Genomic DNA, 17,665 nt, shown 5'->3' with positions numbered 1-17,665 from the left:
TATTCAGGAATTAAAGCCAGCGACGCAGAACTGCCAACATTGAGTATGTGTTGAGCACATAGCCATTGTATACGATTGGAAGATGAAGTTTGAGTTTCAGACACCCTCATATTAAGTAAACACGAGTAGATCCAGTCGGAAAGGCGATGGGCGTCATGGCTCCTCTGAAAGGGAACAAGCATTTTTATTTTTTAAAGGAGAAAGTCTTTAAGCCCTAATTTTATCTTTTTCATTTCCCTTCCAAAAGCCTGTAAGAAGCCCCCAAATGTAGCCTCGCTACTGAAACGCCATAAGAGTTTTTTTTAAAAAGTTGAAACACGTGGAGTGCCAACTACATCAATTGGTATCATCCCTTTAGCTAAATTTGGCGTTCTTTGCTAACGCTACAAAAGCATTCACTTGAGAAAGTAAGCCACAGGGAGCTTTTGTTTGTTTTTTGTTGTCTTTCCATGGCATCTGTGTCAAAAATACGGCCACTGTTATTGGCAACATTCACAAGTAAACAACTGCTCTGTTATACAAAACTTCTAAACGCTGCACAGTGTAAAAGTTAACCCTAACCCTCCTCAATCCTCCAACAGGTGAAGGATTGAGGAGGGTTAGGGTTAAGCCCATCATGGAGCTTGGCCAAACCTTTTCGATACGAACGAAACAAAGGAGCCCCGCTTACGTAGTCTGTTTATAGAAGCTGATACTCTGAAATGTACTTTAAATTTCAACGCAACATGGAACTGGGTCACGGACAAATTTGCGTGCAGTTATCCGTGACGTAACATGTACATGCACGTGCATCTGTGACGTACATGTACATGCACGTGCATCTGTGACGTATATGTATGTAGCTGCACATTGTTATGCTTGCCCTTGTTGAAGAATTCGAAGGGAAGTGTTTAACTTGGTCATTCGTGCCCCTCCCCTCCGGCGAAACGATTTTCAAAGTGGGGGGGAACCAGTTGTTAGACCAGGCCTATAAGTATAATTAAAAGTATTTGAGAAAAAAGCTATTAAATAGGCCGATCCATTTAGCCCCATTCTATAAGGCCCTGCAAAAAGTGCGGGGGAGCCATTCCCCCAGCCGAAAAAGCGGGGACGTACCACAGTCCCCCTACCCCCCTGCTTCCGTCACCAGTGCCTCCCCTTCACTGTGCACCGTACCGCCGCGCCCAAAGGTTGGTTGTCTGATTTTTGTAACCACGACTGACCTCTTGACCAAGGTGAATCTGTATTGTTGGGCTGTCTGCACAATTGGCCGTCAGCTGCCACCATACACTAGGCGCACCAAGTGTGGCGTGCATAATAATATATTGGTTGACCTTGCGACAGAAGCAGCAATAAAATGGCTGCTTTTGACGTTGTTGGAGATGTTTACCTGAATGTGACCACATTGTTGGTGGCCATAGGAACGCTGGCTCTCTATGCCCTGTACAGAAGCACCAAGCGGCCCGCAGGCTTCCCGCCCGGGCCAACTGCACTACCGCTTGTGGGAAACATTTCCCGTGAGTACTGACTGAACGTAAAAGTCCAACTTCCAATTAATGCTTGCTAAGTATCGTGCTTGATAGGATCACACACTTGGCCAAGTTCAATTGCCACCTAAGGGAATGTGACTTCTTGCAGTTGTAGGCCTGTATGACTTAGCGTGGTCACGGGGTTGTGGTTTAGTCGGTCACTCAAAAGCCAAAATCAAGCAAAGTCATGATAATATAGAGGAATCTCGAGATATAAAATATAGTTTGCTATTGTGTGTTCACTGAACCATAGAGGTAGGAATATTTTAAAATATAAATGGCAACTGCTACAATTATGTGGACGCTGTGAACTGTATCATAAAGCAAAGAATAGAGACTAGACTGTTGGGATTGTGAGCACGTACAGTGTACGGGAGTCGAACCTCAGAGGTCCTTTGGACTTGGCAGATATGAGGAATGAAACAATAAGAGCTGAGCCGCAAGGATTGGTGCTGAAGCATGATGTTTTGATCACAATAACCTACAGTGCAAAAAAACAGAGCTTGGGTTAGAAATGGATGCAGATTACAGTTGATCATGCGACTTAAATTTTGAGAGATTTGTAATTCTGAGGGGCATTATCATCAAACAAACATTGAAAGTGTGTTTTACCATGCATCTGTGTCAATTTCCACATTCTTAGATTATTCTCAGTCTACCTGGCCTTACGTAATTAAATGTGAGTCAGGGAATTCCACTTTGTTTCTTGTTTTACTTTTTTACATTTTTGCTTTCTTTCTTTTAGTATTTTTGACCAAGAAGGCTCCCCAGAAAGTGTTTCAAGATCTCTCGAAGAAATATGGCAGCGTTTATTCCCTTACGCTGATCAATGAGAACGCGATCGTTCTTAGCAGCATAGACATTGTCAAGGAGGCTCTTCTCACAAAGGGTGTGGAGTTCGCCGGTCGTCCATGGATATACTCAAGTAATGCTGCCACATAGGAAGACCTCATTCACGGTTTATTATCTGTGACTCTGCCTATGTAACAGAATGAGTCAAAAGTCGCTGTAGAGGCATTTTCGAGTTCGAGGCCTTAAGAAGAACCTTACACAATGTACACGTGTGCGAATCACAAGGAGCCCTCAACTAGCTTAATCGGAATGCCATTGGAAATGGGCGATAAACAAAAAAAGAGAGGTTACTTTCTCTTTCACAATAAATTGCTGAAGAAAGGCCGTTTGACTGATTTAATGAATATGTTGGGTTACATTTCTAAATTTGCTTTATTCAGGTGGAACTCACAGCTAGGAATCGAATGCATGTGCTATTTTCAAACCTTCTATACACAGATACAGAATGGTACAAACAAAGAATCAAAAAGTGCTTACAAATGATTAATAACAAGGATGATGCATTCAGACAGTGCGTGAATCACATTAAAAGGATATTAAATCAAAATGAAATTCAGTTTGAAGTATCCTCCCTCTAAAATTGTTCTTTGAAATTTTAGGTGACTTATTTACCGAAGGATTTAAGAATATCGCCTCACCCAATTATGGACCGCAGTGGCGATATCAACGCAAACTTGGTCATACTGCAGTAAGGTAAGTCAGTTCACTTGTTTACATCTGTCATATTTAAAACAATTTCACTTTTTACTTGGTCAAAGCCAGCTGAGGAGTGCAGAGAGTGAAATAAACCTTGTACCCTGATTTTCTCGATAAAGGTGGCTGTCACTTCAGACACAGCAGTTCATCTTGCAATAAAAGTGCATCTAACAAAACTTAAGTGCTAAGGATGTGCTATTCTTCATCTCTAATTTCTAGCCGTAGGTGCACCTTCATTTGCATGAGTACCAATTAATTACACCATTTGAATACTAATTCACACCAAAAGAATGACTTCCAACTCAACCTTGACGTGGTCAACGAATGGATTTGGACAGAAAGTTTTCATGCTGAGATACGTACTTGTTGAGTGATGAGCACATTGCAGGTACATGTAGTTACAACGAAGAGCATTGTACCAATGCTTTCATGATCAGGCATTTCGCACAGAAGGAGCAGTTGGAGAAGCTTGTGTTTGACACCATCCCTCAAATCTCCAAATATCTTGACGACCTGGGAGATAAGCCATTTGCTCCTAAATGGATAATGGGCCAAATCGTCTTCACTGTCATAGCCAACTTGTGCTTCGGGAAGCAGTGAGTATCGGTTAAAAGTACAATATTAATAATAACCACGCACTAAGCACAATATGTTTAAAGTGACTAGGATAGGACTAGTTATCGTTTGAATTTAAGGAGTTTTTCCAACTTGTATAAAGCAGCTGGTTCAGAAAATAATCAGCTTTGTGTTCAAGATAAACATATGATCAAGATTTCGTAAATGCACCCTGGCTTGACATGCTTGACAAAAGAATAATCCATTTTCCAAATATGAGACTTGTTCAATGAATCTATTTGCTCAAAAATGAGCAAGATTAATGTTCGTTTCACAATACTGTTTACGTACAATCTTTCCAGTAATCCTTAAGTTATTACGTTGCTTCAAATTAATGCAAGTAGTATGGAAAGCTGTTAAGCAGCTGAAACTTACACAACAAAAAAGAAGTTAAACCAAACAATAGAACTTCATTGCTTCCATTCCTGTACATCTCAACAGGTACCAGTTCAATGAACCAGAACTCATGAAATGGATTGACGCCTACACTAATGTGATTCAGTGTCTGATTGATGGTCTACCAGCCGATTACATACCCCTCTTTCGGTACATCCCAACCCCAAAGGAGACCAAATTCAAGAAATTCCTGAAAATATTCCATGACAAGTTTTATCATGAGTTCAACAAACATCGTCACAGCTTCGATCCAGGTGAGTGGTGAAGACAAACGTGCTAGGATTCTGAGGAACTGACATAGTAAAGGAGGTAGACATCTACCTCTTTGTTCCTAAAACAGACCAGGAGGTGTTTGAGAAGATTCTATGTGGCTTAGGAAGGTGGACTAGATCTTCTCCAATTTGCAAGGGTCATGAGACAACTTGAATGTTTGAGAGTAAAGAATGTTCACTGGCTTCAGTAGGTTAAAGAATGTTCCTAGAAAATTAACCTGTAACAGTTTTAATGTTTTTGCCCCTGCCGAAATATCTGTGTGTGCGAAATGATACCGCTTTTTTGGCCTAACACAGTGAAATAAAGGTAGTAACAACCAGCTTTCTTTTGCATAAATAGAGTGCATAAATGATTTCTTGGACTCGTTGCTGCGCACCCAGAAGGAGAACATGGAAGCGGGAGAGGAGGGAGCTGATCGTCTGACAGACACTCACCTCGTCCAGACAGTGGTAGATACTGTTGTGGGTAGGTAAAGAAGGCACCGTGAAGAAGATGATGTATACGTAAAGCTGTGCCGTTCATAAATCCCTCAAATAGGGAGACAAGTTTGGTAAAGTTTTTTGCAACAGTTTCTTTAGTTTTACTTTAGTTAAACTAGCTAAGATTGCAACACACCATTTAATTAACTTGTATTTGAGAAAATTCACGTAAAGCTTTACAGATATTTGATAAAAACTGTCACTAAACACCAAATTAAAAGTCTGATTATATATGGTCAAGTTATTTGTTCAATCGCTTAGACTTTACGTTGAATTTTCATCATAATATTTTTTAGCTATTTTGTTTCCCCGAGAGAACGCTTGTACCATATCCACAAAATGTTCCCAATGTCACAGGTCAGTCTGCACTATCATGGAAAGACCCATGTGACTTTGCAGTTATTTAATAGTGTCATGTCAAGTGTCATTCCTCTTAAAAAGAGCCGTGGGTCTGTTTTTCCTTTATTTTAGCGGCAACAGAGACAACAACGGTAAGCTTACACTGGGCTGTCGCTCTAATGGCAGAGCACCCCAGCATTCAGGAAAAGATTGCCATGGAAATTGATGAGGTCGTAGGCCGGGATCGCATGCCGTCGCTGGATGACATGGGTTCACTGCCTTTCACTGAAGCCACCATCCTGGAGATTCTGCGCTATGGTTCAGTAATTCCCTTTGGTGTTCCACATCGTGTGATGGCTGACACAACTTTGGGTAAGTGTCCCCTCTCTATTTAAGTGTTCTCATTCCGGTTGTATTTCAACCAGTTTAAAAAGATGAGGTCTAACATTTGTTATAATTTGTCCATTTGGATTTTTTAAAGACAATGAAGGACAATGGCTTACTTGACGAGAAAAACAGACTAGAGGAGACAGAAACAAAAGGCGGTCTCATTTGCGCAAGTCTGTCCTCTGGTGTATGAAACTTTGCTTATATGGGAGAGTGCTATTTTACGGACCAACGTAATACATTGTAGACATACTTTTTCTTCAGGTGGATACAGCATTCCAAAGGGAACAACGGTGTTGATCAATCTTTTTGCTTTGCACTACGACCGCAGTCAATGGGTTGAGCCAGAGATATTCCAACCAAAACGTTTTCTGGATAGCAATGGGCGGCTGGCCTCTCAACTCCCAAACAGCTTCTTACCCTTCTCCTGCGGACGCCGCGTCTGCCTCGGTAAGGACTTCGCCCAGAAGGAAATCTTCTTGCTTTTCACGTGGCTGCTGAGCCGTTACACGGTCTACAAGGTACCGGGCAGGGAAGGGGAGTCCTTGCTGACGGTGAAAGAGTCGGCAGCCTTTGCTCACCAACCCTACGACGAGATTGAAGTCTGCGTGAAGAGACGCTTCTAGGCTCAATGATTGAGGGCCATGTTAAGAGTGATACCCATGTCGTGTCAGTCCTGTACCTTTTGTAGGGTTTGGCAAGAGTTTATATGTTAGGAAGGCTGTACGAGTTAGTCTTCATGCAGTGCAGTTTTATTCTGATATAAGGTTGATTTACTGAATGTAGGTGTAGATAATGGGGAAGAAAGGAAATCGTCAAAACAATGGTGAAATATTTTTATAAGAAATATATTTTTTAGTTTTTGGAAGACTGGAGTGCGTCCAAATTATATAGAAATATTGTTTTAAAGGTTTACCTTAAAAGAGGATATTTTCAAAGTACATGTAGGGCCTATGAGAAATAAAGATTTTTACCACGTAGACCCCGAATTGTCAAAATGTAAAGGATGTCTGTTATTGAAAGATGAACCCAGTGCACGGTTATTTGCCTGTGTGTCCGTTTAACATTCTACCTGTGTGTCAGTGCAGTGTTCTTCGTCTCCAGTTAGTTAACCACACCGCACTGTCAATGGCAGTCTGCATGGAAGCCACAACCTCATCGGGTGAAGTAGATATCTTGTCAAAGAAGTAGGGGATATTTATAATACTCGGACTCAACTGCAAGATGGAAACTGATTTTTCGCCTATATGTGTTTACTTTCTGGGGAAGTGAGAATCTTCTTCCCCAATACATGTGCCACATCTTATTCCTTGAATGGGTGGCATCAAGTAAAGATAGACACATCCATTTTGTCTTTTTCTGTACATTGTGACTTAATTTGGGTTTTGTATTGTAATGATGTATATATTTTGTACTGCTTGTTCCTATTTCAACGAAGTAACTTCCAAGAAAGCTCAGGATACAAAATATTTCTTCCTTGCATTTCAGCTGTGCTGGTTGATTGCAGTTTTCAGTTTGCAGTGATGCAGAACTATTGAATACATTCACGTGATTTTTCTTGTCCTGTCTTTCTTCTTGATTTTCTTGCCGGTAACCCTGAACACTTGTTGTTCAACGTTTGCTGTGTGCCACCTTTTTCTGTTTCTGCAGTTGTGATCTGTTTTAGTCAAACCTCACTTGATAATAAGTCGTTACACAATCGCATGCTACCCGTTGACTTGGCCGAAATTAACATCGCTCCGCCGAGTACATGTAATTTATTTTAAAAGGAGTGATAAGTCTTCCACTTTCTTACTGAATGGCTTGTCCAACAAAAAGTGATGCAATACAAAAGGCGGTGCAAAACATAATGTGCCCCTCGTTTTGTTTTCCTCAGCTCCCAATCTCATCTCTCTAGTTTTGGCTCAAGCCTTACCACACTTAAAAGACTACCATCTAAGTCAAATTCACCACTAGTTCATGTTGTATTCCATTTGACCATACTTTATATTCTTATAAACATAGTAAATAGAAACATAAATAAACATATTAATTTTTTTGTTTAAATCTTCGGTCCATCGACATTGGTTATCACATGTACACGAGTGTTTCCAGTGACAAGATACAGATGCATAATTAATACGCATACCAGTGATTCCCATGATAAAAATAAGATAATCGATTTTTCACATAAACAAAAGTAAACACTCCAGATGTTATCTTGAATTGACATAATGTATATCCAGTGCTTTAAGCTGTGTGAACGAGCGTGCTTGTAAATTCGTTAAACATAGTAATCAACAACCGAACTTACAAATCACAAAAAGTGTAAACATATATCAAGCAGAATTAGATTACAAGCCATATTACACATCACAGAATGAAGCAAAAACTCAGCCATTTTATTTTAATGCAGAAAGAAGATCGAAACGTCTGCATGATCTCACTGAGTGGTGCCCTGGAATGATATTACTGCACACTATTATCGGTGATACACTATATAAGATGTGAAGTTAAATGCACATGTAGACAACATTCATTTTGGAGTACACAAGAAAGCAACAGCGATTGAAAATTGGAAATACAAGGGGAGGGAACGCAATGAAAATAATATTTAAAGGACGCACAGTGGCCTCCATTGACATATGTCGTGCAAGTCTCCCTTGAAAAGTGCACAGATACATTGTTCAGTCATTGAGACCAAAGATCGTATCGCGCGTAGCGCGCGGCGCAAGATGGGGAACTTCAACATGAATACGCGTAAAACGTTGTTATCACATGGGCGCCATTCTGGTTGGACTACGCCTGCGCAGTGCATGTTAATGTACGTGCGCGTAGGCGCCGCGACAGGCACGCACACACACTAACGTTCACACTCAAATTGCGCCCATGGTGATAACACCTTTATGGCAGAATTACCCATCTTGCGCCGCTACGCGGCTCCGTATTATCTTTGATTGAGACTATAGTTTTATTGTCGTTAAGTGCCATCTGTGTTTGTGGTACTGTGCCTCTTTCAGTGGTGATGCTGTGGTTCCTTACGGTCAGACGGACTATAATACATATACACAGCGATTATTCTCGCCCTACAGTTTTCTGCTGTCAGATGTAGTCTGAGAAGTCGCTTGCACCTTATAAATCTGCCAGGAGACCAGCAAGAGTGTGCCGTTTCTGCCGGAAGTAAAAAAAAAAATAAGGCATTGCCCAAATTATTAGAAATGTCATGCTCTCGGCATAACTTTTGTTGGTAATTTTTTCCCGGCAGCGTTTTTTATCAAAGAGAAGTTGAGAGCAGATTCTGAGGAAAAAATTCATGTTTAAAGAATTATAATACTCAAATATCAACATCACTCTTGCTGTAAATGCTTAATATTGGATCCCTTTCATTGCAGACCTGCCAAAATACCCCGCTAGACATTGAGCTGCCCAAGGAAACTTCTAGAAACAAACTTGAATGTTTTTCATCGTGTACCTGTCGAAGCTCATCTTGGAGCTCGCTGAGCCTGGTCTTGTCTCGATAACTCGATGATACTGACTTGGTACCCGTCGACACGCTGGATGCTTCCATCAAACTGATGCGAAGTTGATTTCCGCGGGTGGAGTAGCACAGAGCAAACTGCAATGATTGGTACAACAGCCCAGGGACAAAGTGATAACACGCCAGATACTCTTTGCTTTGTAGTGTAACAGTATACCTGAACTCCACCTGCTGGCATACCGCACACACTCCACAAATTCTTTTAATACCTTTTTGGTTAGGTGCAATCTGCAGGTATATAAGACTGCTGCGCGCATTGGGGCGTTGGTCATTCTTCCAGCTTCTTTATTTTTGTAGCCACTGAGACGTTTGGGTTTCTTTGCCTTAGCCACGCCCTCTCCTCCAGCTCCGCACCTGCACTGGTCTTATTACTTGTAAGTGATACCCAATATTGTAATTTATCTAGGCCTACATTTCTTAATTTGCCTTTTTCATATCTTTGTAAATACTCGTTTGCTTTGTGTGATTTCGAAACTAAATTCGGGAGGCGCCCCTGAAGTCTGTCTTGTTGCGTGTTTTGGGGGGTTGTCGATTTGTATTCATTTTCTCACGCACCGGCCTGCTTGGCTCGTTACAGTAGTTTCCATATCGATGTAAAAGTCGCCAACAGCATCGCCGAACGATGTCCGTTGACACGTCATAATTATACCGAAACAGGTTTGCACAGGCAAACACAGTAAACAAATTGGTATCAAGTTCGACTTTGCCTACTGTCTGCGCCGAGTTGTAAGAGTAGGCCCACTACTACATGACGACTATGGCATGTATAAACCCCACCACGAATTTCACCCATTTTCTCGTTATGTCTGAGACCCTGATTGAAACCCCAACAAATTTGCTGACCGTGACGAAGTACCTTTATAACTTTAGTGTTTGTCGAATGCAACCATAAATGTTGCCTGCCCTAAGATGGCAGTCAATGTTTTTAAATAAGAGAAAAGTGAATACATGTACTACACAAACACCCCCTTCGCAGTATCCGATACTATCATCCCCCCCCCTTTTACCTTGGGAGCAAAGACCAAGCACAAGACGGCAGTGTTAGCAAAGACGATTGCGAAACCCAAGATGCAGAAATGCACATCGACATTGTTGACGAAGACTTGAAGAGCGGGGACAGCTAGAACAATGGTGATCCCGACGATGTAAACGGACAAAGCTAGATATTTACCTGCATAGAAAACAAACTGGCAGAGCTCGGTACATTGTACATGTTGCTGATTGGTAGTTTAAGCGTATGCGCTTTGTTTTTTTCCCCCAGAAGATTGAGAATCGCGTCTTCCGACAAGAATACATACATGTAATTTTTAATCTTATTGGAAAATATGAAATCAATTAGAATTTTGTATTCCCTGTTGAACTCTTACTTTGTTGTCTCTGTCGGTGTCATCGTCATATCGTTGACTTTGTCACCAACTCAGTTGTCATTGTCTTCGTGTGATTGCCACCACATCGTCACCGTCATCGTCAACAACACTCGCTAGCTACCTCTTCGCAACGTTGTTATTGCACGGTTCCTGCAGTTTGGTCAATATGCTTCTGATCAGTGAGCACTACCCCGTTTCACGACATGCCATCGTCTGTCAAATTTTGCCATTTGTAGCGCCCTAGTTGCTTTCACGGTATCTGTCATTTCATACATGCCAGCGACCATCCCTATGCTTAAGACTGTCGATAGCCAGAGGTGGAACCAAGCTACATGGACCGGTTCGAGATAGTCAACTGTACATGCACATGTATAATCATATCATCCATCGTTTTGGTAACTTTGGTCAAACTACATGTACATTTACCTACTGTCGTTTCCCGACCTTGCCCTCTCTTATGGGCTGTTATACTCACTATCGTTGAGTCCTGCGACGGTGATATTTCTGTTCTCCCACGACAGAAATACGCCAAAAACCAAAAGGATTCCTTTGAAGCCGTAGATGGCGCAGATGAAGTAAATCTCATGGTTGGACCCACACTGTCTCAGGACAGGTATAATATACGTCTCGCTCTCTGGACTTGCCGTGTCTGACAACTTAAAAAACAAGGGTCATGTTGAGAATCACTAAAGTGCGTGTTTCGGAGCGCACAGAGACAATAGATAAGAATAGACCGATTGCGCCCGCTACGTCAAGTGATATAGTAGGTATCAAACATCAGCAAACATAGCGTCTTCCCACACTAAAATGTGTCATATGTGTCATTTACCAAAAATAAAGCCGACAGTCGGCAAAGTGTTGAACACTATGCAGAAGATTGGCATTATTTTTGGTAAACATATGACTTATGACACACTCTGCTATGGAAGGACGCCAGGTTTGTTGATATGTTTGATACCCACTATTTAGGTCACGTGACTTAGCTGGTGAAATCGCTCTATTGTCTCAATTCCATAACAAACCACGTTCATCCACAGCCTTAGATAGAGTGTCACATTAAGCATTCTTTAACTGACAATTTAAATAAAAACGAGACTTTGGACATAAGTGAAAGTTTGGTTTGCCGTGTTTTTATCTATATTTTTGTGATAGCATAATACATAATGTTGTCTGCATTTTCCCTTTCAGTGCCAATCCTCTTTAGAGAAAAAGGTCCTTTTCCAATTCTTTCAATGAATTCTAAGTTCGTTACAGATTTTGCTCGTGATAAGGTTGTGTACACTTAGCTTGAGTAAGGTATAATTAGTTTCATTGAGATTCTTGAAACTGTTTGTCTGTGCTCTTCATTCGCAAGAGAGGTTTAATGCCAGGAACGTAAAGCAAGGACAAATTACGTCGGATGTGTGACAGTTTGTTGTCCAAAAATAAGCCCTTCAATCTAAAAATAATAACCCCCCCAATAAAGTGAGTGATACATACTCCCCCTGGATTTACGCCCATGCTTAGTTATACATGCACTTGTGAACGTTTGGTTTGGGAGCTCTCTTGTACTTTGTATGCCATTTGAACGTGTCGAATGAAGTGCCGTCTTAAGGCCTCAATCCGGGACTTCCTATATGGACTGCCTACAATTCACCCTAGATAAAATTTATAGGGGACAACCGTTGGTAAATACAAAACTGTATTCACATATCAGTTTTGGGTACCATTTTATTGGTTACGACTTTTCTGAGAAATGGATAACAACACTATAGGAATATTTTAGAGTGTGAATGTCTAAAACGTGTTTTGAGATATTTGGAGAGAACAAGTTTGCATGTTATACTTTACTTTGATCATGAATAAAGCATGTAAACGTTATCAGCATGGAAGCAACGTTGGCTCCAACTGACCTCAGAAAAGTCGAAAAGCAAAGAAATTTAATTCAATCGGTCAAAATGTCGTCATCTAAACTTACTTGGGCCTCAAGGTGGAAGGTGTTGACTGTGGACTGTCCGACGAAAACCCATAGTATGATGATGATACAATCGACCAGTACAAGACCCAAGACAACGAAAATCAATTTCTTATCGGGCAGATCCTGAAGAAGGGGGCATCCCAAGTTGAAAATAATGATTATAAAGATTACAAAATTCGAACATGTAAATGCTGTAAATTGTGTTCTTTTCTTACAACCGTGGTATAAATCACTCAGGTTTTCGTGTTTGAACACTTCCTTGGAATCTTTAAACAGAGACATGACAAAAACTGTTGAGTTAGCAAGGTCTAATATTGATTTGAATTCCATGGGTTATTCTACAAAAGATCTTTCGTCAAATTGATAAGATGATTATTCGAAGTTAAATATTCATTATATGACTATTCAAAAGGTAGAGATTAAAAAATCCTGGCGACGCCCACGTCGCCAGTGTTGCTCAAACAGACTTGAGCTGCGGAGTAAGAGGATCTTCATGAGAGATATTCCCCTAAGATGCAGCCTTTTGGTATTTCGACATTATTTATAGGTATACAATGTCGTTTACGACTCTGCGAAGATTAATACACGCTTGGGTCCCTTCTACAAACACCTTCAACTTTATTCCCAGAGTGACATCTGTCATAAGAGCTCCCACTTCCTGTCTGTACTCCGCCGTACTTTTTCCGTAAAAGCCATTCCATTGAAACAATCCTTTTGTTTTAAACATCAAAGCCTTGCGCACGCACTCAGGAAGGAAAGCTTCGAGACGCAATATTGGTGAAGCAACGGAAAGGGAACCGCTCGTCGTATTCAGCGATAGCCTAAAGCAGACAAGCCTGAAGCAAGCAATATCGTTAAAATCACGCTTTCCGTTCTCACTTTCAAATGGAGAAAATTAAACCCTCCCTGTCAAGGTTGAACGTGGTTGGTTTTCACGCGTCACTTACGATCTTCTTGAATCTGGCAACAGCCTTTTGGAAGATGGCAAAGATGCGATACGTCTTGACCAACAGAGACCCGAACGACAGTGATATACCGACACATATCAAGCCGACTTTCACCTGGAAAATACAGAAGTTGCGGGTTAGTCCACCTTTTAGTGAAAGCGTTTGGAACCCGCCAGCTTTTTCCCGAGCAACGAATCATTTGGCTATACAGATTAGCAAAACAGTGCGTCTGTGATACCAAAACCTGGCACGTGTATTGTATTTATTTACTTTGTATACAGAGGTATAGGCATCAGCTCTGGTATTAGTAAGAAAAATGGTCCAATTTCATAGACTGTTTCAAGAAAACGTAGAAGGCGCCATCAAATCACATTCAATTTTACCTAAGTCATTCAATTTTACTATTAATACTATAATTTACAAATTATTTACGAGCTTGAGCAGGAAACTATTTTCATCCCCCCATGGAAGTCGTATTTCTGCTTTCTAACATCTGAATATATTGCAAATCTTGCTTTTCTTGAATGTAGGGGTATTTTAGGATCACAGCCTACTCCGGAGATCAGACAGCACGCGATATCAGATGATAAGAATGGGATCTCTCGTTCTGAGGCGGTCAAGGGCATATTGAATAACGTCGCATGGAAAAAAAAAAGATTTCTTATCATTTTTTCCAATCAAATATTACAAATTAAGATCTTGCATATTTGTGCCAACCGCAGTGAATTTGTTCAGGGTAATGCAATTATAGGCTCTTTTCATCTCAGGTTCTCAGACGACGGTTGTGACGGACATATTGCATTATGTCGAATGGGGAAAAATTGGTCATTTCTTTCGGATCTTCATTAAATCTTACAGATCGGCGCCCACTGGGCGCACTCTACGTTGCAATTGTTGGAGAATTGTGGCATACGGTCTTTTCCTTTGGTTTTATTGGTCTACGCGTTGCAGGAAGGGTCGGCAGCATGAAAAGGTTTTTTGTTCGATCGGGGGCCAACATTGGGACCGGTCCCAATGAGAACCGAAGAAATAAACGAGCGCCAAGTATCTCTGTAAAGGCCGGTCCATACTCTCAGCGCAAAAGCAAGTACGAAACCAAATTAAGACATCAGATTAAATACTCCTTCTGCGAATTTGTGAACATTATTTCAACTCTAGCAAATTTCACTGTATGAACCAGCCTTAAATCGATTGGATCTTAGCCGCGCTGTATTCCTAGATATCTATATAAACATCATGATAGACTACCCTGTATTTATTTTCATTTCCATAATGGCATCAAGATAAACTACAGTCCTACAGAGATGTTGTGAAATGGATTTAGAGATAATTATACATCTTCAAAATGTCAATAAACCAGTAATTCTCAGCTCACCTATGAATCGTATGGACTTATCACAGAACTGCCTCAAGACATTTCATGTTACTCACGGCACTCCTATTAATTCTATGTGTTAATTACAGGATATGTCTAACAATAGGCATGTCTTGAATTCCGCCGCGTTAGCGTGGATATTTCTCAATACGGGGCCGGTAATTGTTAAAACTTACATGGCACAAGAGGATGAAAGAACCATCTGTTATGCCAGATGTGTCGAGGCCAGACACAAACACAGACGAATAGAGGAGAAGACAGCCCAAGACAATCAGATTGTTGATAAGCGGGCTGGAAATCTTAATGGCTCTGTTGAATGGAACAAAAGGGAAAAATTCTAGTTGGAACGATAATAAAATAAGCATCCAGTTGACAGCTGTCCTTTCAATCTACAACAAAAGTAACAAATCTAAATGTTGGTTCGAGCGAAAAAAATGAAATAGCTGTCGGATGATATCTGTCAGTTAATTTAACAAAAGCGACAGATTAATATTGCTTTCCCTGCCACAGCTAGCATGTTTCGTCCAAGCAGTGAACTGAAAACTGTGGGACAAAGTATGTCAAACTGTCTGGCGCTCGTGACAATTTGGTTCTTTAAGCCGGGCTCGCTAATGCGCTTTTCGGTCAAACACACAGAGCTGACAGGTATTTTGACACTTGTGCCGAATGGAATTTCTTTCGAAAAGGTCCGCTGTTCAAAGCAGAATCCCGCACATTGCGGGTTTAGGTAAACACATCAATCGGCAAGTAGTCATAGAATGGCTTTACAATGCAATACACCCTCCATCTTCGCTTAGCCTCGTTCCTACTTTGGTACATCGTGAATAATTATAAATGCTCTAACTTTTAATTGTTTTAACAATGATTAATTCCTTATAATTTTTGTAAAGCAAAGAAGCGATAAAATGTTGCTCATCATGGTCATTCGTGGAAAAGTTAAAAAGTATTTCTAACAATGATAACAATTATTGTAGCCTAGAAAACTTCATAAAACAATCTCTCCTTTAAAAACAATAGGAGACGAAGAAACATAAAAACGACATAACGGAATTAAACAATTAGCAAATACCAATGATTTTGTCATATTTGGGTAATAAAATTTACTGCGTGATTTTACGTAATTCGTCACTATTACTTTGTGTACAACTTTCCTAGGGAAGGAATTGAACGAGGCACATCCAAAGAGAAAACAACCAAAAGCAAAAAAACAAACAAAACAAAACAAACAGATTTATCCCTTCAAGGATATGATAATACCTTTGGTTACGGAGAGCAATGTTCAGGGCAAGGAATAACAAAGCAAGAAGAACGCCAAAGCCTGCTACGGTGAAAATTCCGATTTGATAGGGCAAGGAGATTTGAACGAGCCGCGGTATTTCTGTCCTCCCGTCAATGGGTACTCCCGAGCCTGTCATTAAGGGCACATGATACAAACTTAAACTATTTCACAAGCTGCAAGTTTATGCCAGGGAGGTATTAATACTAACAATGTCCCGATTTTGAATTTATGAAAATAGTTCAGTGATGTAAGTTCAGTGTTTCCTGATAAAAAAGAGTACAATAATTATGCAACGGCATTAAATCACGGCATTAAATACGTTAATCCGTGAAAAGACAATGGCGGAAGTGACGCCAGATATTTCTATCAAGTCGTTTTATGTCGTGGTGAATACCGGAGCTCTATAAATGTTCATTATTATTAATTGGTTATTATTAAACCTTAATTTATTATTATTAAACCCTCAAACCGAAGAGAAACTACTGTTAAGGATTTTTCTCGTGGTTCCAACAATAAAAGTTGCTTCAACTGGTAAGAAAAAAAGCAGACGTATACCGACGCCCCAACTGACAACCCGCGCTGTCTCACAGGCATAAGCCGAATCCTGACATGTGCACCGGCCCGTCTGCTTATCTTGTCAATGTGGCAAAGTGTTGTTTGCGGTGCACTTTGAGCACACTGTTCTCAAGAAATGCAGTGGTGCATATAGCCGGAGGAGTGAATAGGCAGAATACAAATAGAAATCAGTTCACTGGCAGACGCTAAATGGGGGCGTCAAATTGGCTGATAAATTTCAAAATGGGGAAGATGAAAATATATCTAAATAATAAAACCTCTCACTGAATAATGTGCTACAGAAATGCTACCAAATCAACGTTTTATCTTACTCGTGTCGTCTTATAAACCTATAAACGACAGTAAACATCATTTCTGCAACTGGCAAATTTAACAAAACCCCAAGCGAAGACTGGAACAGTGCCAAAATTTTCCACAAAGAGTGTCTTTCAGTGGCAATACAAAGCGAATTTAACTAAACTCAATCATTTCGATTTAATGAACATGAATTCGTCTACATTCGTGTGCAAATAAAATCCGCCACTGCACGGCTATACAATACCCGGATTCCGACTGCCCCCAATGGCCAATAAACATGACCATATTTCCTAACCTTTCCACCGAATTGTCGCATTGGGAATGTTCTTGTAATCGCCATCGGCAAGGTAATTGGTGATCCTCACCGGTTGTCCGTCTGCAGTTCCGAAAGTAATGATAGCATTGTCGATATTATAAGAAAACACATTTAGCATGGATAAACAACTTCAAGGCAATCTCCAACGGTTGGGCAAATTCGGGAGAATTCGATTGGTTAATTGCAATCTTCGTGCTTTTCATTCCGCAAGGCCAACACAGTGTATATGGAACACAAATAAAATTAAGGAACTCGTCTTGTTTTGTGCATGGTGTTATTTCAAGAAGAAATTGTTATTCTCATGAATCCCCCTTTATTGATATTTCAAAAGCATCCTATCATGATCCTTTAATAATGATAGATTTGTTTATTACCAAAAATGGGCACTTGGGAGACATTCCCATAGGAACGTACACAAAATTTTTCACACTTTACCATCCAATGATTCAATATTTCCTAATCCGATCTTAACCAAACTTTGCATGTTTT

The 17,665-nt window shown here is 40.5% G+C and overlaps 2 protein-coding genes across 2 annotated transcripts in view; one reads left to right on the top strand and one right to left on the bottom strand.

Annotated features, from left to right (window-relative positions):
- Window positions 1-173: 173 nt before the first annotated feature.
- On the top strand, window positions 174-7,395 carry LOC110975111 (steroid 17-alpha-hydroxylase/17,20 lyase-like). The gene is made up of 8 exons (XM_022227294.2): window positions 174-1,496; window positions 2,254-2,433; window positions 2,960-3,053; window positions 3,494-3,652; window positions 4,113-4,321; window positions 4,680-4,805; window positions 5,291-5,530; window positions 5,810-7,395. The coding sequence occupies exons 1-8, from the start codon at window positions 1,337-1,339 to the stop codon at window positions 6,169-6,171; spliced, it is 1,530 nt and encodes a 509-aa protein (XP_022082986.2). The 5' UTR covers window positions 174-1,336; the 3' UTR covers window positions 6,172-7,395.
- A 157-nt stretch (window positions 7,396-7,552) lies between these two features.
- Window positions 7,553-17,665, bottom strand: part of LOC110974843 (gamma-aminobutyric acid type B receptor subunit 2-like) — an 18,987-nt gene continuing 8,874 nt past the window's right edge. The window contains exons 9-17 of the mRNA XM_022226789.2: window positions 17,156-17,236; window positions 15,966-16,116; window positions 14,885-15,017; window positions 13,334-13,447; window positions 12,387-12,509; window positions 10,905-11,085; window positions 10,070-10,233; window positions 8,997-9,140; window positions 7,553-8,695 (exon numbers count right to left, since the gene is read on the bottom strand). Of these exons, the coding sequence (XP_022082481.2) occupies window positions 8,657-8,695; window positions 8,997-9,140; window positions 10,070-10,233; window positions 10,905-11,085; window positions 12,387-12,509; window positions 13,334-13,447; window positions 14,885-15,017; window positions 15,966-16,116; window positions 17,156-17,236 (1,130 nt within the window). The 3' untranslated portion in view covers window positions 7,553-8,656. The remainder of the gene's footprint in view (window positions 8,696-8,996; window positions 9,141-10,069; window positions 10,234-10,904; window positions 11,086-12,386; window positions 12,510-13,333; window positions 13,448-14,884; window positions 15,018-15,965; window positions 16,117-17,155; window positions 17,237-17,665) is intronic.

Source organism: Acanthaster planci, linkage group LG19 (assembly GCF_054643075.1).
Source record: "Acanthaster planci isolate LZ-2023a linkage group LG19, COTS_SCS, whole genome shotgun sequence".
In the NCBI taxonomy this organism is placed as follows: domain Eukaryota; kingdom Metazoa; phylum Echinodermata; class Asteroidea; order Valvatida; family Acanthasteridae; genus Acanthaster; species Acanthaster planci.
This window is presented reverse-complemented; position numbering and strand designations above follow the sequence as displayed.